This window comes from Aethalodelphis obliquidens, unplaced genomic scaffold (assembly GCF_003676395.1).
Source record: "Aethalodelphis obliquidens isolate GAN/ISIS:26980383/991018 unplaced genomic scaffold, ASM367639v1 scaffold18, whole genome shotgun sequence".
Lineage (NCBI taxonomy): Eukaryota > Metazoa > Chordata > Mammalia > Artiodactyla > Delphinidae > Aethalodelphis > Aethalodelphis obliquidens.
Genome location: NW_020837962.1, coordinates 11,330,912 through 11,358,767, shown reverse-complemented (window position 1 = coordinate 11,358,767; position 27,856 = coordinate 11,330,912). Strand labels below are relative to the sequence as shown.

The following is a 27,856-nucleotide window of genomic DNA, read 5'->3' as shown; positions in this document are numbered from 1 at the left end:
CCGCGTGACGTCGGGGTGGGCGCTTTACGAGGGCGGACCTGTGGGCGGGACGGAGCTCGGAGGACTGTATTAAAGGCCGGACGCTTCCGGTAGAGAGGAGCTGTGGCGGGGCTTGCTGGGATGATGGCGGAGAATCATTGCGAGCTGCTGCCGCCGGCCCCGGGCGGCCTCGGGGCGGGGCTGGGGGCCAGCCTGTGCCGCCGCTGTAGCGCGGGGCTCGGCGCCTTAGCCCAGCGCCCCGGCAGCGTGTCCAAGTGGGTCCGGCTCAACGTCGGCGGCACCTACTTCCTCACCACTCGGCAGACGCTGTGCCGGGATCCGAAATCCTTCCTGTACCGTTTGTGCCAGGCCGACCCCGACCTGGACTCGGACAAGGTGAGGGCCGCGCGGGCCAGCCAGGAGGGTTCGGGCCGCCCTGGTCGGCGGCCCGCCGCACGCCCCCTGCCCCACGTTGAGGAGACCCGCCTCGGCTCCGAGCCCCGCGCTCCCCTCGTCACCAGCTCGACCCGAGCCCCCCGACTCCCTGTCCTGGGCCGGGGAAGGAGAGGATGGCGCCCTGGCGCCCACCACCCTCGAAGATCCCCAGCCAGTCCACCTCGGAGTGTCTCTGTCTCGCCCTCTCTGCTCTTCGGTGGAGGAGGTTTTGCAGACCCCAGACTCTGCTGTGGATCTACTTTCTTTTCTTCCCCAGATTGTTTTGTCCCTGGTGTGAGAACACCTCTTCTCTGTCCCAGTGTACTTAGTGGCTCTGGAATCCGAGAACCCTGGTGTTCTTCTCATCTTCTCACATTCCAGACGTTTGACTTAACGTTGGTGTGGGGGGTTGACACGGGTGGCCTGCCTTTCCCAGTGACTTGCATTTAGAGAGTTGGTGCTCCATCGTTTTCAGCCGCAACACGCACCCACTCAGCACTCTCAAAAATTGCCGTCCATAGAGTGATTTTTCAAACGGAATGTTGCTCATGTTAAGGGGTGGCTTAGGGGTGTTAAGGAAGGGCAAAATAGGAAATCTTTTTCAATCTGCTTTCTAATTAACCTAGTTTTCCTATTGCCCTCTCAAAAGGATAGGAATCTCTAGCTTGATTTGCTGATTGCCTTTAATCAGATTAAATGCTCATACTGTTGTGCAGATGGTACTAGAAACTATTTTGATTGTTACCTTTACAAGACTTGTGTGGCTGAAGAATATCTCTGGAGCTGAACAGCATTGAAACTCAGAAAAGCCTCTGTTGGAAGAATAGTTGTTACCTGTATTTATCCTCGGCAATTCACAAACCTTATTCTAACTTTCCTGTGTCTTTCACTCGAGCCTACATAATTGCACTTGGCTTTGTGCCTTGCCAGCCCAGCATTTGCCAGGCATAGGCTTCCCGAAAGATTCAGATCCCTCTTCAAGAACCAGAAGCCTGACACAGACCATCCTCTGTGTGGCATGACCTTATGATTGGGAAACGAGAACTCGAGTTACCACAAAACCACCAGTCATGGGTAGAAATCAGGGTTTGAGATGCCAGTGCTCTGGTACCCGCCCCCCCCCCCCCCAGCTGTTTCCATTGCTCATTTGACCAAGCTCTCCACTCTTAGAGAGTTGACCTCCCAGAAAATGACAGTCATCTCCAGGATAGAAATAAGCTTTTGTTAGCTATGATTTTCCTTTTATAGCGTGGGTGTATGTTTTACTGTTTTGTTTTTCTGTTTAAACAGTGAGCCTTAGTGGTCATTCACTTGCATTTCTACTTGAGGGTTTCTCTTTTGTATATTGAGTACGATTTTACATTGCTCTTGTCCATTGGGCTATTTTGAAGCAATGGCTGCCTGTTCAGCACTGAGACAATTATTCAGAGCTGATTAACTATAGTTTGCCCAGTTAAGTCTTTACTGTTTCAAGACTACTTAAAAAAATTATGCTTTACTGTATAGTAGTCCTTTGGGGAGGGTAATTTATCAGAGTATGTCTATGTTGAAGTTGCTTTTTTTCACCATCATCCACTTAACCACATTTGATTTCCCAATTGTAAAATTGAAATTTAGAACATAAAGGTAATGCAGCAGATACAGTTTCTGTCTCATAAAATAGTTGATAGTAAATATGGGTTAGTTTTAGCCACAGATGTGAATTTGCCAGAAAGAGTAACGCTAATTCCCGTTAGTCATGGTCGTAGAGTGTTTTACCTCAAATGAGAAAATGTATAAAGTACTCATTCTTCTCAGTTTTTTCCCCCTTTGGTTCTGGTGAAAGAATGTCCCAGAGATTCACTCCTAGGTAGTTAAACCTTGAGTGAGGAATCTGAGGATGAGGGTGGAGGGAAAGGGGTGTTTGGAAGAGTGGGATGCCAGCAATTATGTGATGGAAGAGAAACAGGATGTTGATTCACATGTAAAAATCTCCAAGCCCTGACCTCATAGTTGAGATTGATGAAAGGATACCTTGCAGATATTCACAGGGCTGGACGCACCTGGTGGAAGATTTCCTGCTGGGCATTTGTCTCCTGTTTATTGAGCACCTGGGCTTGCAGAGTAGTGCTTGGGTCGGGGTTGGGTGGGGAGATCAGGGGGAGGAGTTCCAAGAAGTGGAAGATCTGGAATCTTTCAGGAGCCTGATGGGTTTGGAGTTCACTGGGAGAGTACCTGGAGCTTGCTGTTAAACGCACAAGGTCTGGCGGGGGGCTCAGTCATGAAGCTCTGTGGGAGGGGTGGTGTCAGGACATTTTTCTGGAGGAGTGCTTTGTTAAATAGCCGACAGACTGGTTGTTAGGGATGGTGGGGAGCTGGGCTGTAACTGGGACCCAGTGCCCACGGTGCCCCAAGCCGCTAAACCCTTACCCTCTTGTCTCCAGTTCTGACTCGGAGCCCTTGCTGCCACGAAGTTCTCTCTATAGATAGCCCAAGTGTGAATTCTCACTTCCTTCTGGTGCTTCCCCAGTAGGGCTGTGTCTGTGTTATTCATTTCGGCATCTGTTCACCTGCTATCCTGGGTCATTTTTCTCTCCCCTGTTCCATCAGGGGCAGGCCAGGTGTAACACTCCTTCCCAGAAGTGCTTTGTAAATACTCGACATGTGATTCATTTGGGTTATATCTCTCTGTATTCCATGGTACCTGGCCCAGTGGCATTGTTGAAAACAGGTTAGAGTTTGTTCAGAGCTGAATCAGTCCCTGTTTCAGTGTGGAGATGCTTTAGGAATAAAAGGGAAACAGGAAATACTACTTGGTGGTTGGAAACCACTCAGATTAAGTAGGATTTGGGATGGGGGTGGGGGTTCAGTCTCTGCAGCTGAGCCAGGCCTGGAGAAAACTGTGTGTTTCACATGAGCTTTTGCCCTTCAACAGGGCCGTTGTCCTGGCTTTGGGGTTGCAGATGTGGTGGCATCAGATGGGTCTTTGAGGGGTGGGGCCGTCGAGGTGTTTCTGATGACATGCCATGTCCTCTGCAGTTCTTTGCCTGTGCCTACCCCCAGCGTACTTGGTGTTGGCTAGAGTTTCAGGATTAGAAAGATAGTGAAAGGAGTTTTACAGACAGGGCTAAGTGATGGGGGTGTGGGTGGAAGGACTATCTTTTAAGCCGCTTGGCAGGAGAAGTGGGGATTACTTAGAGTGAAACGGCAGATTATGTTCCGTGTGACTAAGTCAGAGGTGAAAAGGCTGAGAGCATCGTGAACTCCAGTGAGAGGGCTGGGTCTCCAGTCTGAGGCCAGGAGTGGGGGTCCCGAGCCACTGTGCATTTCGTCTCACGCTTTACTTGAGGATTGGCTCCGAGCATATTCTCAGCCCTGACCCCACGCCTGGCTCAGGCCCTAGGCAGGTGGTGGCCCAGTGCAGTGGGGGTTCACTCGCCGTGGATGCCATGGTCACCTCTCCACAGGACCCCTTGGACCTGAGCAGGGAGGCCCTGAGGAAGGGCTTGCCTTTAGTGAGGAGAGCTGTTCGGGGCATCGGACACAGCCATCAGCTGTCCCCCTGTCAGCCGTCTGAGGGTAGCTGGGAGGAAGTGGTCGTCAACTGAAGAGCAGTTCCTCTTTCCCCCGACCGCACGGGCAGCCTTCACTTGCTCTTGGCCAGCAGGACAGTGACTGGTCTTGGTTTCGAGCAGCAGTCAGAAAGCTGCGGTCCACCTGCCTGGTTTTGCAAATAGAGTTTTATGGGAACCCAGAGATGCCAGTTCCTTATGGCTTATCTGTGGCTGCGTTCCCCTGGAGTGGGTGCACATGGCTGCTTTCCAGGGGTGCTCAAGGACAGCTTTCATTGGGCCAGGAATCTTTAAAGTCCTTTAGAGAAGCTGACTCTGTGTGGCACCCAGGGAGGGGTCTGTGTGGCCAGGGTGCCAGCAGGCCACCTCGAGCACTGGTGCTCTCCCCAGACTGCCGAGCACCCAGCACATTCCGGTCTGGAGTTGGTGGGATGTGGGTGTTGGGGGTACGGGGCATTTTTCATGGTGGCCGAGTTAGACTTTGGACTCAGGCCTGACTTTGACTCCACCCACAACTTAACCTGCCCTGCGATTTGGGGTTAGTTAATGTACCTCTCTGAGCAGAGTCACAGAGGAGGAGTTGTGAGAATTAAGGAAGCTGAGGAATCTGAGCCCTCCCCCACACAGTGCCTCATGCTGGGTTGTTGCAGGAATTAGAGATGGCTCTTAGTAGTCTTTATTTTACTTTTGTACTTTGTTTTTAGAAAGAATGTACCAAGAATGCTTTTTTGTCCCCCTCAGAATTTGTTTTTGTTCCTATTTGTCACTTATTACACGCTCCCTCACTTGCGGCAAACCTCATGCTGCTGGCAGGTAGCTCTGGTTGCTGGGCCGACCTCAAAGGGTGGGGTGTGGAAGCTGGGCCCTTCAGTGCCCCCTGCTTCCCAGATGGACACTTCTTAGGACAGGCCCTGGAGGGCCGGTTCCCAACTCTGGGCACTGGAGCCTGTGCCAGTGGGGAGGGGCACAGCTTCCTGGGCAGCCATCGAGTTATCGTACGAGAAACCTGATGCCCTCGAGCCTAAAGAACACAGCTCCAGAGTTCAGTACCATCCTCCATGTGTGTCTGGGATGGGCTCTTGGCATCAGGGAGGCGTCTGAGCAGGGGTGTGTACCGTTCATCTTTCCTCATCATCCGTATTATGTTCTGTGGGTTTTAGTTTCCTCAGTAGTTGGACTTCCAGGATCCTGGCCTGGTGTTACAAGTCAGGCTCTGTTGGGGCTGGTTCTGGAGGTGATGAGCTGGGCCAGCCCATCACTGCCACTACATAGGCCAAGGTAGGTCTTTCGAAACAGGTAACGGAGAGGCAGGCAGTGCTGGGCGCCAGGCAGTTCCTCGGTGAGGAGGGGAGGTGGACGAGGGTGCAGAGGAGCCGTGGGCCTGCTCTTCAGCCCCAGAGAGAAGGAAGGGGGAACTCTGCACCGGTCTGCCGGCAGGGCCGAGCATAGGAAGAGAACAGAGGCTGCCTTGGAGCCAGCAGGGCGGTGGCTGTGGGGCAGCTGCTGGGGAGGGCTTGGGCACCCCTGGGAGCAGCGGGCGTGGTGTGAACCCCTGGCGGGGCATCCTGGCTGCAGAATGTCCTGCCTGCCTGAGCTGAGTGACTGGCCTCCAGGGGACTGGAGACTCTGGGCCTGGAGGGGGCCTCGCCTCCAGGCTGGCAGAACCACTGTGGGGAGGTTTGTGGCCAGGGACCCTGGGCTCTTCCTACTGGTGCTTCTCTCCCAGGCGGTCGTGGTTTCCGCCTGTTTCCATGTCAAGTTGACTTCCTAGTTTCTCTCTCTCGCTTTCTCTCTCTCTCTCTCTCTCTCTCAACCAAGCTAAGTAGTGTGGCATCTGTAGGGGATTTATGTGCAGGTGTTCTGTAACTGGAGTGTCTGTAGGGAGGGAAGTACCTGAGAAGTTCGGACAGATGGCTGCCCCCTTGCCTTGTGACAGAGATGTTCATAGCACTGAGACCTGGACAGGTGGCTCTCCGGCTGGCAGGTCCACCCATGACATCCTGCTCACGACTGCCCCACACCCTGGGGTGGCCCGATGCCTGTTTCTGCCTGCACAGTTGATGTGGCATCTGCTCCAAGTGGGCCCTGGTCCAGCTGAGCTGAACGGTCCCTGTGAGCCATCTCCGCTTGTTCGTGGAGCTTGGTGGGACCCCCCCCCCCAACCCCACCTTAGGTGAATTTGAAGCACGTTTGTTCTACGAGAATAACCAGGAGCCTCATGTGCTGGGGTCCTTTCACACGTCCTCTTGCATTTGTTTCTTAGTGAGCCTCGTTTGAGTCCTCTATGTCACCCTAAATTCTGTTTCTAAGCCACATTCTAAGACTGGGAGGCACCTGGGGGTCAGGACCCTGAGAGCTGGGTGCTGGTTGAGATCTGAGGGTGGGAATGGCCCAGAGCTCTTGCTTTTCCTTTATTCCCTGTGTGTGCCGGAGGGTTTCCGATCTCCAGGTGTACACAGGGCGTCGTAGGGTCTTATATGGGGAAAGCTAAGTCAGAAGCAGCCAGCACTCCCACACACGTCAGCACAGTTCTGCACATCCGCTGCTTGGACAGGTCTCTGGGCCTCTGTTTCCTCATTTGTAATTGGTGATGTCTAAGGCCTCTTCTAGGTCAAGGATTTGACAAACTGTAGAAAACAAAAGAGAAAAGAGAGCAGAGGTGAAGGTTTTAAAGTGAAACAGAATCACTGAAATGGATAATTTCAGAGTGAAAATTAATTCTAATTATGTTGATTGCAAATGTTTGTGTACAGAAAATTCTATGCTTTTGCGTTCAGATTTCAAATGGGGAAATTTGACAGAATACATCTTGCGTTTAGCTTGGGACACTCAACCGTTTGCATTTCTAGTCTCCAGTGGCCGTGTGTTTCTCGTGTTCCATTTCCTCGTGTGTTTGTGGAAGTTGGGAATGTGATAGAAAGGAGCCAGGTGCAGGCCTCTCCAGAGAATGCACGGAGCTGGAGTGAGACGTGGCCACAGAATGCATTTCCGTCTCCAGCCTTGCCTGAGAGCCTGACTTCCTCGACCCTTGTTCCTTATGGCCGTTTTCAAGGCCATGTGCACGGTTCTATCAAGGGGGTGGGGGGCCCGCCCTGGACCTATGATGTTTCGCCGCGCAGTGCACTCGAATCTGTCTTGAACGTGAGGGCCAGGCACAGGCGAACAGGAGAACCTCAGCGGCCCTGTCAGAGCATTGCCTCCTAACGAGCACCGAGGGCTGAGGCTGCTGGGCTGCTCGGAAGGGAGTGGACGGGTTGGGGCTGTGTGGGTTTCTAATTAGGATCGTCTTCTCTGCCTCTGTCCACGTTGGGACTGCAGGTCAGGGGTCTCCTCAGAGAGCGTGTGACGTGGCCTGTCTTGCCTGCTGCCTCCTCTCAGAGAAGTGACTGCGGGCAAGGTGCTCCTGGCCGTGGCCAGGGCGCTCCCTCTGCAGCACAGGCTCAGGGATGCAGGATTCACAGTTCCCTGGAGCCCAACAGCTCGGCCTCGGAGGCTGGGCCCCCTTGGAGTGGGATTCGGCCAACTTGGGCGTCAGTGAGCCCCCAGCAAACAGTGTGTAACCTGACGGGCGTGACCTCCATTAAATATTCAAGAGCTAAGTCCAGCATTTCTCTCTTTTATGCCTTTAAGGTAGATATATATTTTAAAAACCAGCACAAGTAGGTCAAATGCAGATTCAGTGAGAAGTGGGGATAGTCAATAGAGGAAAATGATTTGTCAAGCAAGCAATCTTAATTCTGGCTCTTTTACAAAAAAACCCAAAAACCTCAAGCCTTGCCACTATATAAATGTAGCACACGCTTGTTATATAAATTGAGGAGAGGACAGAGGGAGGGGGGAGAGAGATCCTCGTGTCTTGCTGCCGTTTGTAAGTGTGACCATGCCAAGTGCACATCACAAGGTTCTTTTCCCGTGAGCAGGTGATGGATGGGGTGCTGTTATCACAGCTGCCAGTGGCCGAGCCTCGGGCGTCCCCTTCCGCTGCTGGTGTGGGTGTCACAGAGACCATTCTCTCTTAGCTTTTGCATAAGTGAGTCTGAGACTTATGAATTTGGGATGTTTTGGTATTTTCTCTTTTTCTGTGTTCTGTAGTTTTCTTTATTTCTGCCTTAGGATGGAGGCCCCAGGGCCACTTACAAACACAAGCAACATGAGATGCCGAGGGCCCTGGTGCCCGTGTCAGTCGCAGCCTGGTCACAGTCGAGTGTGCAGGCAGCCCTTGCCGGCACGTGTACACTCTCCAGTGCTGCTCGGGCTTAGGTGCTGGAAGACGGTGTTCCTCCAGAGCTCCTGCCTGGGTGCCTCTAAACGAGAGTCAGTCTGCGGTCCTCTGGGCTGTTGTCCAAGATAAAGCCCAGTGGAATTTGGGGGCCCCCGGCACTCCTTGTAGGATGAGAGTGCCGCCCCAACATGCTGCTGCCCAGTCTCTCCTAACCCTAGAGTCTCAGCCTTGTTTGTTTCTTTTTCTTTCTTTCTTTCTTTCTTTTTTTTAATTTTGGCTGTGCTGGGTCTTCGTTACTGTGTGTGGGCTTTCTCTAGTTGCAGCGAGCGGGGGCTACTCTTCATTGTGGTGTGCGGGCTTCTCATTGCAATGGCTTCTCTTGTTGCAGAGCATGGGCTCTAGGCATGCAGGCTTCAGTGGTTGCAGCACGCAGGCTCAGTAGTTGTGGTGCACGGGCTTAGTTGCCCCGCAGCATGTGGGATCTTCCCGGACCAGGGATTGAACCTGTGTCCCCTTCATTGGCAGGTGGAGTCTTAACCACTGGACCACCAGGGAAGTCCTCGTCCTTGTTTCGTAATGAAGCCCATCAGAGCAAAACAAATCCACGGGAAGAAACTGGGCCAGAGAGCCCTGTGGGGTTCATGGAGGAAGCTGCCATGAAGCCTCCTGAAGTCTGCTTAGCAGTGGCAGGGCTGGAGGGGTGGGCTTGTCACTGCTAGGGGATGGCCACTTGACCTTCAGTATCTTAGGGTCACCCCATGGGCCTGCATTTCCAGGTCTAGGTGGGTGGGTCTTCCCTCCCGGGAGGGAGTGCTAAGGCCACACTGCTGGGGCCAGCGTGGCAGCTGTTGGACTGAGCTTCCTGCCCTCAGCTGGTGACACCACGTGGGAGAAGCATGGGGTGACAAGGGTCCCAGCTGAAGCCCATTCCAGCTTTCCCAGTGCCCTGGAGGCTGGCTCAGGCAGCGGGTCCTGGGACACCCAGGGAGCTGGCATGAGATGGGGGGGCGGTGCCCAGCTGTGGGCAGCCAGTGCTCTGGTGCAGGTCTGGATGCCCAGCACCCAGGCCTCTCTTTCTGGGGTGCTCGGCCCCAGCTTTCTAAACCTATGTGTGGATTGAGTGCCCAGGATGGCCTCCTCTAGGTTTTCACACGGGTTTTTAAGATAAGCCACCGACTGTGCGGCGGGGGGTGGGGGGTGGGGAGGGTGTCACTGGAGGCACTGCTGGGGAGGAGGCGTGGAAGGCGCAGGCCTCCGAGGGCCCGGCCAGGTGTGTGCTTCAGTCTCCTGGCTCAGTGCTTCCCCATCTCTGTGGCCAGAACATGTGGCTTCCTCTGCCTTGGAATTTGTCCCAGCCCCCAGGACAGGTCACGAGCCCAGCTCTGTCACCTTGAAGAGACGTTGGACTAGACACAGACCGTTAGAGCCAGAAGGGCCCCCGGCCTCTTGGCTGAGTATCTCATTTGACAGATGGGGAAGCTGAGGCCTGGAGAGAGGAGCAATGCGCCTTGAGTAGCTGAGCGTGAGCCTGGACCCCCGGGGTTTGACCTCCGTGCTCCCTCCAGCTGTGGCTCTGTGCCCCCACTCGCCGTGGTGCCAGCTCTCTCCCAGCTGTGCTCCCAGCACCTCCAGGGACCAGTGCCTCTCTTGTTCTCCGGGTGGGCCACCAGGAACGTCTGTTGGTGGATACAAAGCCTGGGTTCCAGACCCTGAGACGCAGGTGGGGTCCTCTTTGCTCTTCCACCCTTGGGCCTCGGCTCCAGTCCAGTTAGCAGCAAACACCTTGGACTCTTTGGCCTTGTTCTGGACGTATCCGTGAGGCTGCTCCTTTTATGAAGGCAAGGGTCCCCACGCAGCGACAAGCCTGCCCCTCCCCTTGGATGGCTGGGTAGTTGAGCACGGAGGCCACTTGCCTTTGAGCACAGGGTATGGGTGGGAGCATGTTGGGGAGGCTGCTGGGGGCGTGCTGTCCCCCCGCCCCTTGCTGCTACCTCTGCATTTGCCAGCCTGGGTGCTGGATCCCCAGTCCCTCCTGGGGAGTCCTCAGCCTCCCGGGGTTAGAGGGCCTCACCTCAGGCACCCTAAGATGGGGCCACGAGCCTGGCCTGGTGTGCGCCGAGCTGAGGGCTGGGCCTGGGTAGGAGTTCCTTCGGAGCATTGGCCACGTGGCCTTTTAGTGAAAAAGCCACCCCTGTTCAGCAGCCTCCCACCCCTGCCCTTCTACGGGTCAGCCTGATGTCTGGAGGCCCAGCCCCATCGCTGGCTCTCCAATGCTCTCCAATGCTCTCCAGTGCTTGGTCTGGGGTCCCTTTGCATCTGGGCGGTGGCCCTCTCACCTGGCCCTGGGCGTGCCACCACCACAGTTTTGTGGGCTCACCTCCTTTCCCTCCTTCTCTGTCCCATCCCCCATCCCTCCAGGCTTTAGAGGCCTGGGTCACTTCCTTTTCCTCTCCCGCCCACTCCCAGTGCTGAGCGAGATACCCAGTGTGTCGGTGGCATGGCCTTGAGCCCCGTCGTGGGGCCTCAGCCCCGTGTGACAAGGGAGGCTCCCTGGGGTGTCCTGAGGGCGGAGAAGAGCCCAGTCCTTGTCTGATCTTTCCTTCTCGACCTTCTGCCAGCTGTCTGTGGAGGTAGCAGTGAGCCGATGAATAATTCCTGAGCTTGGCAATCTGCACTTGTCACACTTGGGCTCTTTTCATCCACAAGGTGCAGGGAAGAGCCCCTGGATTCCATGTTGTGGCAGCTCCATCCTTTTCTTTCCAGACCTCGGCCCCTTTGTAGGAAATGGCGGCTGTTTTTCACCAGTAGGGAGGCTGCTGAAGCATCATTCTTCCTGAAGCCTGTCCCAGGGGTCTTCTGGCCTTGCTTGGAAAAGAGGAGGGGTCTAGGGAGTCTGGAGAAAGGGCTGAGGAGCCAGGCCGGGAGGCAGGATCCCTTGGGACAATATCTGACCAGTGCTTCCTTAGACGAAGTTGGGGGTCTGTGTGTGGTTGGATGCTGCCCTGGGGGACAGGAAGCCCATGGGGGGACCAGGCAGTGGCCTATCGAGGCAGGAGGTTGGGTTGAGCACCCAGGGCCTGTAGGAGAGAGGAAGGGGCAGAGGTGCTCTGGGCTGAGCGGGGCCTGCCCACCCATCAGCGAGGCTCTGGGTCCTGCTGGCCCCACATCCGGATTTGATCTGAGGAGAGCAGGTTTTTACAGCTTTGTGGACTCAGGAGGAAACCCTTGAAACCACCAGGTTTATTACACAAAATTCCAGATTTGATGCTTATGAGTGAGAAGGGGGCCCTAACACAGCACTCCGCTTCACAGTTGAGATTCCTCCCAGTGGGAGTGAGCTCTGGGGCCCGTGGGCTCACTATGTCCAAGAGGTTCAGGGGGTTCCGCCTCGCCACCTCCCTGCCAAGATGCCTGATGCCGTGTGCCATGGGCAGTGAGGGTCCCTAACACTCAGAAAGGCCCTGGCCCTGGGGGCGAAGCAGGGCCTGCCCAGGTGTGGAGGGAGTGCCTTCTGTAGATGGACTCCGGGGGGGCGCTGCTGTGGGGGAGGCCTCCTCGGTGGTCAGCAGTCTCAGGGGAGCTCTAGGGTCACTTGGCAACAGAAAATGAAGCTGTGTTCCATGAGCCTCTGACTACCCAGTCCTGCCCAGCGAGGAGCCCCAAAATGAGCAGCGGCGGCCTGGGTCACGGTGTCTTTCAGATGCTGACCTGTTGGCATCAGTCCCGCTTTTGAGAGCATCCCATGGGGGAAAGTGTGTCAGGTTACTCTTGTGAGACGGTTGCTGAAATGAGAAAAGGATGAACTCGCTCTCAGGAATTATTGGAGCTATGAGGAAAGAGGCCTTGTACACAATCTCCTTGCCTCAGAGTAAATAGCGAGGTCACCTTGATGCAGCAGAGCTTAAACTTGGCTTCACCTGCAGTGGTGACAGATCAGGGTCAACGGCTGCAGGTGGCTGGAAGCAGGCCACACTGCTTAGGGGTTCCCTAAAGCGCCATAAATGCTGATCCTTCCAGTTGTGTGTTAGACACGTACAGCCCACAAGCCTCCAAAACCCCCTTTAGCTGTGGCTGGGCTGCGGGCCAGCTGTGGGAACTGTGCTTTCTTGTCTGGGATTCACCTTGGTGTGTTGTTCTTTGTAGGATGAAACAGGTGCCTATTTAATCGACAGAGACCCCACCTATTTTGGGCCTGTGCTGAACTACCTGAGACACGGAAAGCTGGTCATTAACAAAGACCTTGCCGAGGAAGGTGAGTTGCAGGCAGGACCGGGATCAGGGGGGCCCTCCCTTGCTCTCCAGCTCCATCCCTCACAGATGCTTATCTCAGAGGGAACAGGGCTGCTCGGTGCTGCTTCTTCCCCTTTTCTTCCTCCAGGAAGCTGAGACAATCCAGAGCTGGGTGGGGGCTGGTTGGGACTGCAACCCACTCCCTCCTTCAGGTGTCCGGTTGGTGGTGCCCTGAGGGTGGGGCTCCTCCCTGGGGCCCGCTGCTCTCTGGTTGCCTTGATTCACACAGCTTGGGGCCCGCCACCTCCCGAGGGTCCCCGGTGTCGGTTACCCTGGGTCTGCTCTCCTTCTGGGGCAGCCCTGGCAGAACCCCCTCTGAGTTCTTCCTGCGTTTCCAGATGCCTGCCGTGCTATGGCTCCCAGCTCAGGGTCTGGTCGGTGCTGAGAGCCCAGGGCTCTCTCCCCTTTGCTTGTTGAGCTGAGCCTGCTCCCTCCTTGTCTCCGGGCCCTCTTGCTCTTCCGACTGCGTGTCTGCATCTTCTTTTGCAGTGTCTTTTTCGTGCACACACGTGTGTTCTGTGTGTGCAGCTGTACAGTTTTAGGCAAACTGTTCCCAGCATGATTTCTTAGAAAGCAAATGTGGTACTTGCCACAGATCAAGCCCCTGCTGCCTGGCCTCACTCACCTGTCTTCCGTCAGCCTCAGATGCAGTGCTTTTTTTCGGGAGAAAAGCCCCCACGGGTGCCGTTTCCCATCTGCCCCTCAGAGCACGAGGGGCGCCTGGAGCGTCTGGATGGTAGAAGGCTGGCCCTTCAGGCCAAAGTGCTTATCCTGAGGCTTCCAGGGCTTATTCACAGCCCCACAGTCCCCACCCCTGGATCCAAAGGGAAGGGTTGGTAGGATGTCGCCCCGCATCATCCTGAGATGCACCTCCCTTTGGGGCCTTGAAGAGAGACACGTCTGCCTGGGCGTTGGCTGCCCCACCACCCACTCTGCTGAGTCCCTGAGACCTCATTAGGCTGTAGCTTGAGGGTCAGACAGAGTCCACGGCTCCGAGCCCCCGGTGCCGCTAGCGCCGGGACCCGCTGTGCAGAGTGCAGACTGGTTGGGACGACCAGGCATGGTGGCAGGAGGCATGCACCTGACCTTCTGGAATACCCATGAGGAGCCCCCGAGGCAGGGCCCCTCCGATCCGCTCTTCAGAGTTACCTGGCCATTCAGAGCCCCTAAATTGGGGACTTTGCAAACGGCAGGAAAGGGTTCCTAAGTTGGCAGGAGTTCCACAGCTGAGCAGCCTCTCAACCAGCTGTCTTCTGACTGAGTGACACGGGGACCCATGTGAGGTGGCCGCTAGCCCAGGACAGACGGCCGCAGGCTCTGGAGGGGGTCTGTCCGAGAAACATCCCGGGGGCCTGGCGTGAACTCAGCACCCAGCAGGTCACCTGGAAGGACGCGGGCCAGACGTGCGTCCACAAACGTGCCCTTTCTCCGTGTGCACCCTGGGGGCCCTGAGAGCCAGCGGTGTCTGCAGAGTCTGTAGGATGGCAGGACGGGGGCCGGGGGCTTCCAGTGGGCTGGGCTGAGAACGGGCCACCGGTCCACTGAGGGGCAGAGGCACAACGTTTATTCTTTGATCTGGTGGGAATTATAGTTGTTTTTCTTTATTCTAGGGGTGTTGGAGGAAGCAGAATTTTACAATATCACCTCACTAATAAAACTTGTAAAGGACAAAATTAGAGAACGAGACAGCAGAACATCACAGGTGAGACTGGTGACTAAGGTGCAGGAACCTTCCGAGGCCTGGCATAAAGGCGCGGCTCGCTTCCCTCCCTCCTTGCTGACTGGCTTCCTCTGGAGTTGTCCTGGTGCCTGTGGCCCGCCCTCTGGACACCTCCCGTGGTGCTGTCAGCTGGCGCCCTGGCCGGCACACAGGGCACATGCTTCGGGGGCCCCACTCCAGTGGGGAACGATGAGCAGCTGCTGAGGAGGACGGTCCAGTGAGGGTGAGGAGGGGGCAGAGGGAGAGTAGGAGGCCTCTGTGGGGCTTGAGTGTGTGGCCGTCTCAGGGAGGGCATTGCAGACAGGGCACAGCGAGTGCAAAGGGCCTGTTGTGGTAGCTGAGTACTGAACCCATTCAGAGGGCCAGTGTGGCTGGAGGGACAGCACAGGGGAGTTGGCGGCAAGCTGGGCACAGACGGATGAGGTGGGGGTCCTGTAGGTGTGTGTAGGCACGATGAGAGTTTGGCTTTTACCAGGAAGGAAGGGCTCAGTAGGTACTCTTTGTGCTGGACTGTGTCCCCAGTGGTGCAGAGCCCCATGTGGGACCCATTTGCACTTGGCCACGGTCAGCAGTGCCAGGCCCAGCACGGCCACTCTGCTGCCCATTAGGCCAGTGTTGTTTGAGATGGGCTGTGTCTAGCACCTCCCACGAAGGGAGGTACCAGAGGGTCTAGGCATTAGTCTTTGTTGCAGTGCCAGCTCTGCACTTGCTAGTAGAGCGCCAGGCCCTGCCTGGCGGGTTCCCTCTGCCAGGAGGCTGCTGTGAAGTACGCTTTCTCTCAGAGCTTCATGCCAGACTACATGAAGAGTCTCCATCCACTTAAAACCCTTTCACTGCCCCCCACCCACCCCAGGCTTTCCCGCTGGGCACCCGGCAGGCCCAGAGCTGGAGCTCTTGGCCTTTGTGAAGAGGCTTGCTGACAGCCTGGCCGCTCCAAGTGGCTGGTCAGGGGCCAGGGGAGGGCACATTGGGGTGACGGCATGGGAGGCTGGGACCACCCACCACACAGCTCCCGCCCTCTCCCTGTTGCAGGAGCCACAGGGCCATCGGGACAGCGGGAGGGGCCTGGGGAGGGGGCAGGAGATGTGGCCACGAGCTCCCCAGTCATCTCTGGCCAGTTTGAGGCCTCTTTTCCCTCAGCCCAGCCCCTCTGGTTACGAACCCTGTGACCTGGGCTGGCACCAGCCCTCTGTGCCTGTGTCCCCCCTGCATGGTGGATGTGGGAGAGGCCCCCTCACAGGCTGGCAAGGGGATTAGCAGGCTCAGGCTGAGCAGTGCTCAGTGTCCTCCACTGTTTCACAAATGAAAGCACTTGGGCTGTGTGGTGACCCGTGTACTTCGAGCTGTGACCCTATCACTGACACATTGTGTATCGGCTGGAGCGGCAGCTGTATTAGGACAGGCCTTTGGCCAGTGCTCCCCGCGGTGTTGCCAGAAGCCGAGCTTGGAGCATAGCTCAGCGAAGGTCAGGTGGGTGAGTGGATCGGAAGATCCACGGGCTCCTGTCTGAGCTGCTGTGCGTGTCTGAGAGCTTTTTTCTGTGAGCAGGGCTGAGGCTGGTCCTGCTTAGCTCTCAAGGCACCCCCTTAGTTTGTGTGGTTCCCCCAAGGCACAGGAATGGCTGTCATCGTGTATTCACATCTAGCCACAGGTGCTCTTGGGATTTCAGGAACATGACTCATTTTATTTTGGAATTCAGAAATGGAAATATTTTTGGAGGTGGATGGGAAAGCAGAAGACGGCAGCTGTTCCAGCATGTTTGTTTTGCTTCTTCAGTGGATGCCTTTGGGGTTTCTTTAGGCATCACGACCTGGGCCCAAGAGGTGGAAGGGAACCGTAGGCCTCCCCTGGGCCCCTGTCGCCTGGGCCCCCGTCGCCATCCCCAATTGGCACGTGGGGCGGGGCTGCGAGGGGGCGGGGCACGGGCGTTGCCCTCACCTGTGGCCCTTCTCACAGGTGCCAGTGAAGCACGTGTACCGTGTGCTCCAGTGTCAGGAGGAGGAGCTCACGCAGATGGTCTCCACCATGTCCGACGGCTGGAAGTTTGAGCAGGTAGAGTACCCCCTGAGCCTGCAGCACAGTGGATCTTTTAATTATAAAGGCCCTGCTCGGGTCCTCAGGTCAGCTGGCCCCCGGGACCAGTAATGAGGTGTTGGGCGGCCTGCAGTTCATGGAAGCATGGGTCCCCATCATGTCTCCAGCACCTCTCACAAGCAGCAGCTGTACCAGTCCTGACTAGATTGGTCACGGGTGATGGGGGGAGCGGCAAGAGTTGTTCTTAGGGTCGCACCTCCCAAGTCTTCTCTCTGCAGTTATTTTTCTTAGTCTAGCCCATTCTTTTGTGGGAGCACTGTTCTGTGTGCTTTTTTCTAACATCTCCGTGTGCGTGTGCGTGTGCGTGTGTGTGTGTGTGTGTGTGTGTGTGTGTGTGTATCCTGAGTGCCTCCTGGCATGACCCCGGCACCCATCCCCTCCCTTGTCCGCCCTGGCCCCTCCTGGCCCTTCTGTGCTGGCCGAGCAGATGGGGCTCCGGCTCCTTTGTGCTGCTGCTGGCATAGATGCCCTTCCCCTTGGGGCTGCTCTGCAGTCCCCCAGCCCTTGATTGGGAAGTGCTGCTGACTCTGGCTCGGCCATGCCCCTCATTTTCCTCAGCTCTGCTTTTGCTAGGATGCCTGTGAGAAGGGGTGAGAGCCAAGTCTCTTCCACCCACCCACCGCCCTCTGTTCACAGCGCTCTGGTGTTTCTGTGGGCATGCTGCCTCTCGTCCTGGGGAACTGTAGCCCGTTACCTGTGGGCCTGAGAACACGGCAAGGATGTCCTCTTGAGTGGGCGGTACCTTGCCCACAAGCTCATTGTCGCTGTTTGTGTGTCTTAGGCAGAGACTCTGAGGTTTGGGCTTATGACCCTGCCCGGCCCAAGCCCTGGGCGCTGGTCCTGAAGGGCGGAGACCAGGTCTGTGACCCCAGCCCACCCCCTCTGGCTCCTGAGAGCCTCCTCTGGTGCCAGCTTTCTGTCCACGGTGGGAAATCATGGGGTTCCCTGGTATCCCTCCTAATTAAGGCTACCCTTTCTTATGGGTCTTTTGAAATAATGAATCAGGCTGTAGAATGCTTGGCGTCCTCTTGAAATGTCATGAAAGACATAGTCGGCACTTGTGTCCCACTCTTCACCCGGAGACGTAGCCAGCAGGGCTGCTCTGATGCCCTGCCCTTGCCCTGGGGTGGGGGTGTGGAGGGTGTCCCGGTGGGGTCCCGTGGTTACATTTGCATTCCTCACTCCCTGACCCCAGCACAGTCACACCAGGCTCACAAAGAAAAGGAAGTCTCCCACCACCCCTCGTTTTGTCCCTTGGTGTGCAGCCTGGAAAAGGGCTGGGGAGACAGGAGCTGCGGTCACTGGTTCAGGATCCGTGAACTAGGTCACCCTCGCTGTGGCTCCTGCGGAAGGGAGAGGGGTTCCCGTGCCTCCTGCATGGGCATATCCTCCCTGAGACCAGCTCAGGGGCTTTGTCCTGAGCTCCTCTGGGCGGATCCCAAACCCCCAGCAAAGAGTAGCTCCTCTCTCCCCAAGTCTCACCCGCTTTGCCCAGTTCCTCCCTTGGGAACGTGCTCCCCCCGTTCATGCCAGAGAAACCCCAGAACCAGGGTCACGTTTGTTCACTTGTCTGCTTCCTAGAAACAGGAGCCAGACTGCAGGGGAAGAGGGGCCGGAGCCTGGGACCCCACGAGGTGGTGGGGCTTAACCCAGAGTTGGCCAGTGGTCAGTGACAAGGCCAGAGCCAGGTTCTGAGAGGCTTGCACGCCTCGTGAGGATGTGGTCCCTGGGCAGACCTGATTATGAGTGGCTGCATATGCGCTGCTCCATCTGCACCCAGGGCCGGGCACCCCTGAGGTCCGCAGGTGGCAGGTCTGTCTCTGAGAGGCATTTATGAACCTAGAACAGCCTTCCAGTCTGTTCCTAGAACAGACCTTTTTATTTATTTTTTCCTCCCCGTCCTCAACTCTTTATTTCACTCTCACTTTGTTAGCCATCTAACCCCCACTGAAAAGCCTAAGGTTTACAAAGAAACTACAAAACAGCATTGCTGCAAAATCAGTCCCATGTTTGGGAAAACAAATACCTGTATGTGTACACAAAACACAAACTCCGTGGACCCCATTCCCCAGCATCCAGAGTGTTATCTCTGGCAGAGACTGTCAGGTGGGCACCCTACCTAGCCTTGGGGGAAGGGTGGGAGGGATGAGTTTCTCAGGGGATCTGATCAGTTCCCTCCATAACCTCTAAAAACCATCCACTTCTCTCCACCAGAGAGACAGGGTGGGCACGCTGGCCCTGGGGCTTTCCTCTCCTTTCCCAGAGCGGCCCGCACCGCTCTGCACACTTCCCTCACTCGGCGGTGCTCACCGTGTCCTTGTCACTGCACGTGGCGCTCCTGCCCCTGGCCTCTCCTCCGTGGGCAGTTCCATCAGTAGAGAAGGCAAAGATGGAGGGCCTTCCAGGCACTGCCTCGATAATTGTGCCACTGATAGCTCACTACAATTTTAGTGCGTTTCTTTTGATTAAACACAGAGTCCCTGGTGGCTCTGGGCTAAGCTGGAGCAGGCAGGTCGGACCTCAGCTCCTGTGTGGTGACCTGGAGGCCCAGGGATGCAGGGCCATGGACGTGGACACACCCAGACTGAGATTGCGGCTGAGGCGTGGGAAGCCACAGCCCCGGCATTTCTCCCTGAGCCTGTCGGAGCTGCTGCGTCCCTCCTATGCCCCTTCGCAGTCAGTAGCCCCAGTGAGAGGAAGGCTTGGTCCTGGCTTCCCTGGGGAGGGACTCGCCCTCACATGTGTGTGGGCGTGTGCTCACACTCGTGTGTTCAGAGCTCGTGCGGAGGGCACAACTTATGGGCAGAGCAGAGTGCCACCGCCCTGCTGCCTGCTCTCGGGCCCGGCCCGCTTGATGCCCACTCCAGCGTTGCATTCCCCTCCCCGGGTCACTCAGCGTCCCCTGGACCCAGCCAGGAACCTGAGAGGAGCTTGGACGTGCTGGCACAGGAGGCCTGTCCTGCACGTGGTGTGTGTGTACGGGTGCATCTGAGCTTGAGTGTTGGTGTTCAGGGACTTTATTTTCAGTAAGTTCGTTAAAAGTCTCTTGGTTGAATCCTGTCCCTTAGCTTCCCTGAGCATCGGCCGTCTTTGCCGGGGGTCTTTGCAGGCTGTTTCCCTCCTGGTGGGGGGCTGGTCTTGAGCCAGGTGTGTGAGGCTCTCTGCCCACATCCCACTGGCCTTCTCTCCTCCCAGCTGGTCAGCATTGGCTCTTCCTACAACTACGGGAGTGAAGACCAGGCCGAGTTCCTCTGCGTGGTCTCCAAGGAGCTGCACAACTCCCCGTATGGCACGACCAGTGAGCCCAGTGAGAAGGCCAAGGTGGGTGAGGCTGCGGCCCGAGTGCCCTCTGCAGGGCTGGGTTTCTCTCCTTTGCTGTGTTGTTTCTTACTGTCGTCGCGGCGCTCCTGGCCATGCAGGCTTCCTGGCGGCCTGCTCGCCTCATGCTGCTTGTCCATCATCACATAATTCTCGCCTGGCATATCAGAAGCAGAGTCCTGGAAGAGAGGACACGGACGTCCACGGGACGCGAGTGGTGGAGCGCAGGGTTGTTGAACATGCTGCGGCTCCCACAGCCCAGGCCTTCCGCCCTCACCTCTTCTAACCCGCTAGCCTGCTCCTGGAAGTGTTGCTGTCTTCCAGTTCTGCCGGTGGGGGCTATGCTTCTGAGTGATGCCACTGTGGGCTGTTTTCCTGGGTACTGGGGACGTCGAGGCTGGAGGGCAGAGCCTCCTGGTGGCACCTGCCTCGGATACACCCATCCCAGGCTTGGGAGTCGTGCTGGTTTGTAAACGGAGCAGATCCGGCAGGTTGTGTGATTTTGAGACTCCACGGAGTGTTGTCTTGGCCTAGCACAGGCCAGTTCCTGTTGAACTGTACCGGCTCCCTGCTGGACGTCTGGCCCTTCTGTCTCCCAAGGAGCGCAAGGGCAGCCTCGTGGCAGGGAGCAGCTGCTACCCTTGCCTGCAGGTGACAGGTTCTAGTGGCATCTCCTCTGGGCTTGTTCCTGAGGTTGGTGACTCCAGATGTGTCTGTCCTTGCAGAGTCCAGCATCAGCCTGGGCAGGACTTCTGGACCTTCAAGCCAGGTGGTGCCTGGACAGCCCCATAGCCGGCTCTGAGGGGATCCAGGGGCTCTGTGGCAGCCAGCCTGTGTGTCCTGGGCCCACAGGCGGCCCTGGGGGAAGGCTCTGGCATGCTGTCAGAGGGTGTTTTGAGTGAGTGTGGACAAGGCCAGCGAGGTTTTAACTGATGACATTAAACTGGGGGCTCCAGGCCTTCCTCACACTCTTGGCTGGTGCCACCCTGGCTGCTACCTGCCTAGAACTGCCCCTGTGAGCCTTTCAGGGTCTTCCTTGGAGGCATGGGCTTGGAAATGGATGGCAGATTCACCTCGCCCGCTGGTCCTCCCGCGGTGGCCATCCTCCACTGGTGCTCGAGGCAGCTCTTTCACCCCAGCACGACTGGGCAGTTGTCCAGGCCCTGGGGCCTCCAGAGTCCTCACATCCTGCCCCCCCACCCCACCCCCAACCCCTGGCTTGCAAGGGTGCCTGCAGCTGCAAGTGCAGGGTCCGGGCTGTTCCGCCGCTGCCCAGGACAGGCTGTCGTGGGGGTTGGTGCAGGTCCCCGCAATGGGCCGGGAGCAAAGGGGTTCTGGTGCCATGCCTGGGGACGTGCTTCCTGTTGAGTCAGGGTAGGAGGCAACCCCACTTCCCGGAGCCCCCAGCCTCACGAGGAGCCATACCTCTGAGCATTTGCAGGGCTCTTTTGCAAGTTGTCTTATTTTTAGAAACTTTCATTTCTGAACTTGAAAAATTCTCATAGCCAAGTTCTCCAGGGCAACTGCCTGAGCTCATGTCCCTCGGGTGGCTTTTCAGCTGCAGAAGGGATGCGTTTGTGCTGACAGAACTCCACTCATGACCCCAAATCCCTTTGCCATTGAAAGTGCGGCCCTATTTCTCTCTCCAGAAATACCTGGCTCTGGAGTGTGGCAGCAACAGCGGCTTCTAAACTGGGGCCGTGGCAGGAGCTCCCCAGGAGGTGGAGCACAGCCAGGGCCTCTGTAAGCCATGGAAAAGTGTTGAGGCCGGATTGGGGGTCACGATCTGGGGACACCTGTGCACAGCCTGGTTGGAGCAGTACTTCATGTTCTGAGGACACTGGGTCCACTACCGTGGACCTGCTCATTGGGTGCCCACAGCATGGGCCAGACACACACACACACACACACATACACACACACACACACGTCTTGAGGTGGAAGTGGCAGGAGAGAGCGGGTGGGGGTCGGGCAACTCAGCGAGGGGACCAGTCCACTGAGAGCGGCCACCAGCAGCCCCAGCTTCAGGGGCTTCCCAAACCACTCTCCTACTCCATGATCTGCTGGGAGGACTCAGAACTCACTGCTGGCTGTTCTGCTCAAAGTTACAGTTTATTACAGGAAGTACAAAGAGGGGGGATTTCAAACTTGCCAGGGGAGGGTGTGTGGGGCAGAGGCCAGGAAGTATGCCAGACGTGGAGCTCATGTCGCAGAGGTGCTCCTCGTGCAGTCAGGATGCGTGGCACCGTGCACAGAGCACCGCCCACCAGGGGTGCCCTGTCAGCCTCCGTGTGCAGAGATATTACTGGGCTCAGTCACGTAGGCATGATTGATCCATTGATCAACAGTTGATCACCCATGTGCCTGATTGCAGTCTCCAGTCCCCCAGCCAACTGACCCCCCCCCATCACATGGTCAGACTGGTGTGTCCTGGAGGTCGTGACCTCCCAGGAGCTGAGGGCAAAGGCCAGACCTCTGTTTGGGCAAGGTTCAGTTTTTCACAACACAGAGGGAAGGAAAACTCTGGAACTTCGGGAGTGCTGGGGCCCAGGGACGTCGTGCTTCCCCCCACAGTGTGATCTGGACGAGGCTGGCCTGTAGTTCGCCGCACAGCACAACTTTAGGTCCATCCCTGAGCGCCGTGCTCTCTGCTGTCCCGTGGAGACCTGGCCTGTCTGGGTGGGCTTCCCTCTGCTGCCTCCCGCCTCGCCCTACACTGACGGTCCCTCTCTTCTTCTCCTCCCTGCCGCCTGCCGGTGCCGAGCCAGAGTGACGACGAGGACACGGGTCACGAAGGGAATGACTCAGATTAAGTGTAAATGTCATGGTGAGCCTGCGCCCTTGAAACTGACCACCTACCTTAGTCTCCTTGATCCCAGCCCCTCCTCTGCTGCGTCTGTCTCATGCCTGTAGTTGACAGAGAACCTTCCATGATAGATGCCAGCGCATAGATCTGCACTGGAGCCAGTCTGTCTCGGGGCGGGGCTGTCTGTCCCCTTGAGGATGCCCGTGTGGGTGGGGTTGGGACCTTGGCTGAGGCACCTCCGCGCTGTGTGTGTCAGGCTTGGGAAGGCCCTCCTTGCCATGGGTGCCAGCAGCAGGGACGTGGGCCTGCGCCCCCTAGGGACACGCAGCCCCCAGCCCGCCAGTCTCCCCACCATCACCAGTCTACCCACAGGCTCAGGGCCAAGGAGTCGGAGCTTGTGCCACAGAGAGTGGGCCCTGATCCCGACACCAAAGCCTGTGGCAGCCCTACTCCCTCATGCCTCAGACTAGGGGTGCTGGTGGAGAGGAGTCTGTGGGGACCCTCCTTCTGTTTGCCCTGTCATGGGAGGCTCCGTGGACACCCCCTCAGCCCCTCGCTGCTCCTCAAGTCCCTGCTGCCTCCCGGCCCTTCTTGTTGTCGAAAACTTGTGGCTCAGCCAGGATCCCATCAGCAGGGAGCGCCTCGTCTGCTCCCTTGCGTTGCACAGGGGAGATTGAGGCCCAGAGAGGGCAGGGCACAGGTGTCATGCAGGGGTTCCCCGCCAAGCCCTGCAGGTGAGGAGCTTGGGAAGAGCCTGTGGCCGGCCACGTGCTGAGAGGCCAACATCTGGCTATGAGTCTGGTCTGGGAACGCAGACCAAGAATGGCTTTTGCATTTTTAGTGGTTATTTTTCTGGTGATTATATGAGTGCATAATATCCTCAGCTTTACCTCTTGACTTGGAAATCCTGAAGTATTTACTACCTAGCCCTTTAAGGAAAGGTTTGCTGGGCCCTGGTCTGGACCACTGCCGTCCAGGGCATGTGCAACACGAGCTCCATCTGTTGTTTTAAACTTTCTAGCAGCCACGTTAAGAAAGTAAAAAGATGCGTGAAATTGATGCTGATACTGTTAGCCCATTACATGCATAATATTGTCATTTCAACCTAAAAAATCACTGACATATTTTACTTCGCTCTTCTCTAAGTCTTTGAAATCAGGCGGTAGTTTGCATTTGTGGCCCGTCTCGGTTTGGAGTGACTGCACCTTAGGGGCTCAGCTTGACTTTGGCGTGGCCTGATGGTCAACTGTGGTAGGAGCCAGGGACACGGGGTGGCGTGGGGGGGGGCAGGGACAGGAACCAACCTCCAGGAGGAGGGGCTTCTTTCAGCAGCACTGCCCACCCCCTACCCCCAGTTACAGACTTCACATCTGCTGGCAGGAGCCGCTTCAGTGGCCCTGACTGCCAGGGTCTGGGCTGTGGGAGGGGCGAGGTGAGCTGATGGCAGGGCAGCCCTGGAGTGGCCCTGGCCCCTGGGCCCGCTGGGTTGGGGTGGGGGGCGGGGGTGCCATGTGCCATGCACAGCCTGCTCAGTCCCTGTGGCCCAGCTCAGGCCTTCTTGTGGGCGGCAGCCCAAGTGAGAGCTCCTTCCAGGGCAGACGGGCCGTGACCGTCACAGGTCCCAGGAGGGGTCTTCTGTCCTTGTTAGGAGATAGTCACTGGGGCTCTGGCTCTGGCAGGGCAGCCCCTCCTGTGCTGTCACCTTGCTCCCAGGCCGCATGGTAGTTACGTGGGCCTTGTCCTTTCCACCACTGAGGCCTGTGAACTCGGACGCCATCTGCTCTGCTGGGCTCCCACTGAGTGAGCAGCTCTCGGCTTCATGGCCCCCCAAACTCCAGCTTTCCCTGCAAACAGCCACGATGATAGGGTGGCAGACCTTCTTGGGGCTGGGACTAGCACCAAGGGGGCCAGAGGGTCCTCTAGGCCTGAGTGGGGACCCACCCTCACCCCAAGTCACGTCCTCAGACCATGTCCCTCCGACAGGGGCCTCCTGGGCTTTCCCAGTGAGCGGGCGAGTGCTGCTGAGCTTAGGGGCTTGTCCTTGTCTGGCCTGAGGAGGGGCCTTCAGCCTGGGGTGCTGTTCCCCCAGCACAGTGGAAGGTGCACCTACTGGGGAATGGGCAGCGGGCAAGAGGGTGTGCTTCCTGGACGGCCTCGGAGCTGTCAGAGAGAGAGGGACAGGCCTGGGGAACCACAGGGATGGGGGGGCGTCAGGGGACAGCCTGGAGAGCTTGGGCTTCTCTTAAGTCATTTGAACAAGCCCTCGGGGGACGTGAGAGATGGGCTGTGTGGTTCTGGACAGCCGCCCTGACAGTGAGCAGGAGTCAGGGCCGGTGGCCACTGGCCATGAGCCTGAGAAGTCTGCCTGTGCCCGCAGGGCCTCACTCTGGCTGGTCATCCGTGTGAGCTGGGCCTGGCACGAGCAGGACGGGCCCCTTCCAGGCATGTCCCCGCGTTGCACCGGGTCCAGGGCTCAGCAACACACAGTGTCCTCTGGGCCGTATCTCTCTTAGCTCTGAAATTCAAGTGGAAAATGCCCCCGGGAGGCCACTCTCGCTGCCAATGGGATCGCAAGGAGGGTCATCTTACAGCGCTGGCCTGGGCATGGTTGGGCTTGGCCGGGACGCGTGGCCTTTCTGTCCTGGTTACTTGATGCTCAGTAGCCACGCTTGACGTGTCGAAACAGCACACTTTGCCAGCTCCAAAGTCTCCCCTGGCTCCCATGGGGTTGTGGCCTTGAGGAGCTCGCAGCTTGATTTGGGGGAAGATGGGAGGCATGGATGGTTCCAGTGGCGAGGAAGGCCGGGTGGGGGCGCTGCTCTGGCTCCGAGGTGCTGAGGAGGAGTGGGAGGGAGAGGCTCAAGCATGGCGGCCGAGGGCTGGCAGGGTCCCCCAGTGGGGTCAGGTGTGTGTCCCAGAGAGTCCTGTCTGGCTGTAGCAAGGAGGTGGCTGGCACCCTCAAGGAGGGTGGTCCATTTACAGAAGATGTGACCCCAGCCAGGCAGTGTGGGGAGCAAGTTGGCACGTATGGATGTGGGGGTGATGGCAATCCCAGGGGCCCAGGTTTCTGGGTGTGTGGCTGCAGGGTGGAAGGGACGTGGTTTATGATGGGGCATGGAAGAAAGAAGAGGGTCAGGTTGGGCTGGCGGCCCAGGGGCCCTGGTTGCACACATGTGTCTTCTGCCCGGGATCAAGCTGGGCTGGAGAGAAAATCAGGAGTCGGTGGGCAGTTAAACCGCCAGGTGGGCTTTGGCACCCTTGGGAGCAGGGAGCCTCCCATCCTCAGGAGGCCATTGAGAGAGATGCTGCCCAGAAGTCCTTGGGGCCTCAATGAGGAGTCATCCCCCCGGAGCCCTGCCGCATGTCTCAGGAGGCCCGGGAGGCGCCGGGTTGAGGACAGGTCTGCTGCTGCCTCCCAGGCGTGGTTGTTCGGTGGTTTCTCGCAGCCTCCACAGGTTCACTACTTCCCAGGCATGGTGATGTCAGGCTCGGGTGGAGAGGTGGAGAGCTGGGAGGCCTGCCCCTTGTGTGCGGCCTGGAGGTGGGCAAGCTAGGCCTGCACAACGGGGTCCCCGTTCTCGGACCCTGGCCTGCGGCGGGCTCCACCCCCAAGCAGGGCACTTGGCCTCAGGGCCGTGAAGCTCCCGGCTGCAGGCTGCCTTTCCATTCAGGGCCCGAGTCCTCATTGTCTGCATTTGGCATTTTCAGATTTTGCAAGAACGGGGTTCAAGGATGTGAGGAACACAGTGTTGACAACTGAAGAGACGTTTTACCTTTTCCCAAGATGCAATGATCTGCCATGTCGAGGAAGCTTGGCCGTGAGAAGAAACCTGCTTTTGACAATTTCTCTAGAGATCTGGGTGTGAATCCTTTTTTTGCCTCTGAGGTGGGTGGTGAGAGACAGGACCAGCTGTCCGAGGCCGGGCGTCGCCACTCAGAGGCGGCATGCTGCCTGGGCGGGCGTCTCTGTAGGGCCCTCCGCTTGGTTTTCACAAGTGCCGCTCGGGCCTGAGGCAGGGCGCTCCTGACTGACCCTTTAATCACCGAAGATCATTTAAAGGACAGCGTTCTTGGTGCTACATAAACAGTCTGTAACAGAGCCTGGGCCTTGCTGGTAGGAAGTGGCCGCAGCACCACAGCCCTGGGCTCTGGGTGCCTGCTGGTCACCCTGGCATGCACCAGGCCCTCTTCCTCAGGGCAGGGGGTCTGCTGTGCCTCCCAGACATGACCGGTTGGTGGTTTCTCCCAGCCTCCACGTGTTCACTACTTCCCGGTCCTCCTTCAGAGCTGGGCTCCACTGGCCTGATCCGGCCTGGCACAGTCAAGGCTTCTCCATTTGTAGTTTCCAGGCGAGAGACCTTTGCATCCTTTCTTTCCAATTGTGGATAGACAACCCAGTGCTTTCACTTCTTAGAAATGCCTAAAAGTGCTGCTGCTTTTTGGGCTGATCTGTTAAGTCATGTAAAGGGAGGTACAAGTTTTGCCTCGTCTGACCCACCTTGGGGCTCAGGGGGAGCTGGCGCCCATCAGTGCCTTGGTCTCGCCTGGGATGGAGGTCGGGGCGGGAAGCCTGTCCACCCGGCTTCTGGAGCTGAAACTCCAGGTCACATTGGAAATTGGATGTTTACAGCACATCACAAACATCTCTCTCTCTCGCCGGCTCTCTCGTGTAACTATGCAGTTCTCTCTGACGTTTCTGGGGCGGTGGGGACACAGGCTGCACGGGCCCTGCCCCCTGACGTGACGGAGCTACCGGGATTCCTTTGAAAACCGCTGTCCGCATGCTTTGAGAACAGACCTTCCTCAGCTGGTCGTGGGTCCTGTCCATCTGGGGGGCCTGGCCGGGCAGGCGGCTCTGCCACCTGACCTCCAGCTTCCAGGGGAGCTGTGCCTACTGACCGCTGGCTGGTTCCAGACGCTTCCAGAGGCTTCTTGCCTGTGCCCTCTTCTCCTTTGCCAATATTACCTGATGAACCAAGTTCTCCAGCACCTAGGACTTACCTCCTCCTTTTGTAAGGTCTGTTGTATGTTGTTAAATGTTTGGCTTCATCCGTTTATAGCAATCTTTCTGTAGGACACACTTGGCCCTGGTGACCTGTCCTCCCGGTGGAGCGCGCGGGGGCTGGGCAGCCCCTCCTTGGCCTCGGGGAGTACCAGTGGGGCTCTGCTGGCCATTTAGCGTTGTTTGATTTGTGACCTTGACGTAATAGATAGGCTTGTGGGTTTTTTTTTTAATTTAAAGATATTAAGACTTAATTCACTAAAATTTATTGTAAGGGGATATTTATACTTTTGTACTTTTTTAGGTATCCGTATTTTATCAGCTTACAGTTTAATGCCTAAGTTTCCCCTGAAAATAGCAAATAAAATTGTGTATTTATGAATGAGCAGAACAACTGTTAGTGTCTTAAAATGCACGGAAGAGCCACTACTGCAGAAGC

At 57.2% G+C, this 27,856-nt stretch overlaps 1 protein-coding gene across 2 annotated transcripts; it reads left to right on the top strand.

The window, feature by feature from the left end:
- Window positions 1-104: 104 nt before the first annotated feature.
- KCTD5 (potassium channel tetramerization domain containing 5) lies at window positions 105-27,803 on the top strand. 2 transcript variants are annotated; one of them, XM_027117732.1, is made up of 7 exons: window positions 108-375; window positions 12,331-12,439; window positions 14,088-14,179; window positions 16,154-16,249; window positions 19,487-19,612; window positions 22,378-22,436; window positions 26,124-27,803. In XM_027117732.1, the coding sequence occupies exons 1-6, from the start codon at window positions 121-123 to the stop codon at window positions 22,420-22,422; spliced, it is 723 nt and encodes a 240-aa protein (XP_026973533.1). In that variant the 5' UTR covers window positions 108-120; the 3' UTR covers window positions 22,423-22,436; window positions 26,124-27,803. The 2 variants fall into 2 exon arrangements, with proteins under 2 accessions (XP_026973534.1, XP_026973533.1); XM_027117733.1 differs by lacking the exon at window positions 22,378-22,436 and having other exon boundaries at window positions 105-375.
- Window positions 27,804-27,856: the final 53 nt, after the last annotated feature.

Bases quoted from the DNA above. Each gene is read 5' to 3' on its own strand.
- KCTD5 (XM_027117732.1), top strand. From the start codon at position 121: ATGATGGCGGAGAATCATTGCGAGCTGCTGCCGCCGGCCCCGGGCGGC. The intron at 376-12,330 runs GTGAGGGCCGCG...TGTTCTTTGTAG, and splicing joins CCGACCTGGACTCGGACAAG to GATGAAACAGGTGCCTATTT. The intron at 12,440-14,087 runs GTGAGTTGCAGG...TCTTTATTCTAG, and splicing joins CAAAGACCTTGCCGAGGAAG to GGGTGTTGGAGGAAGCAGAA.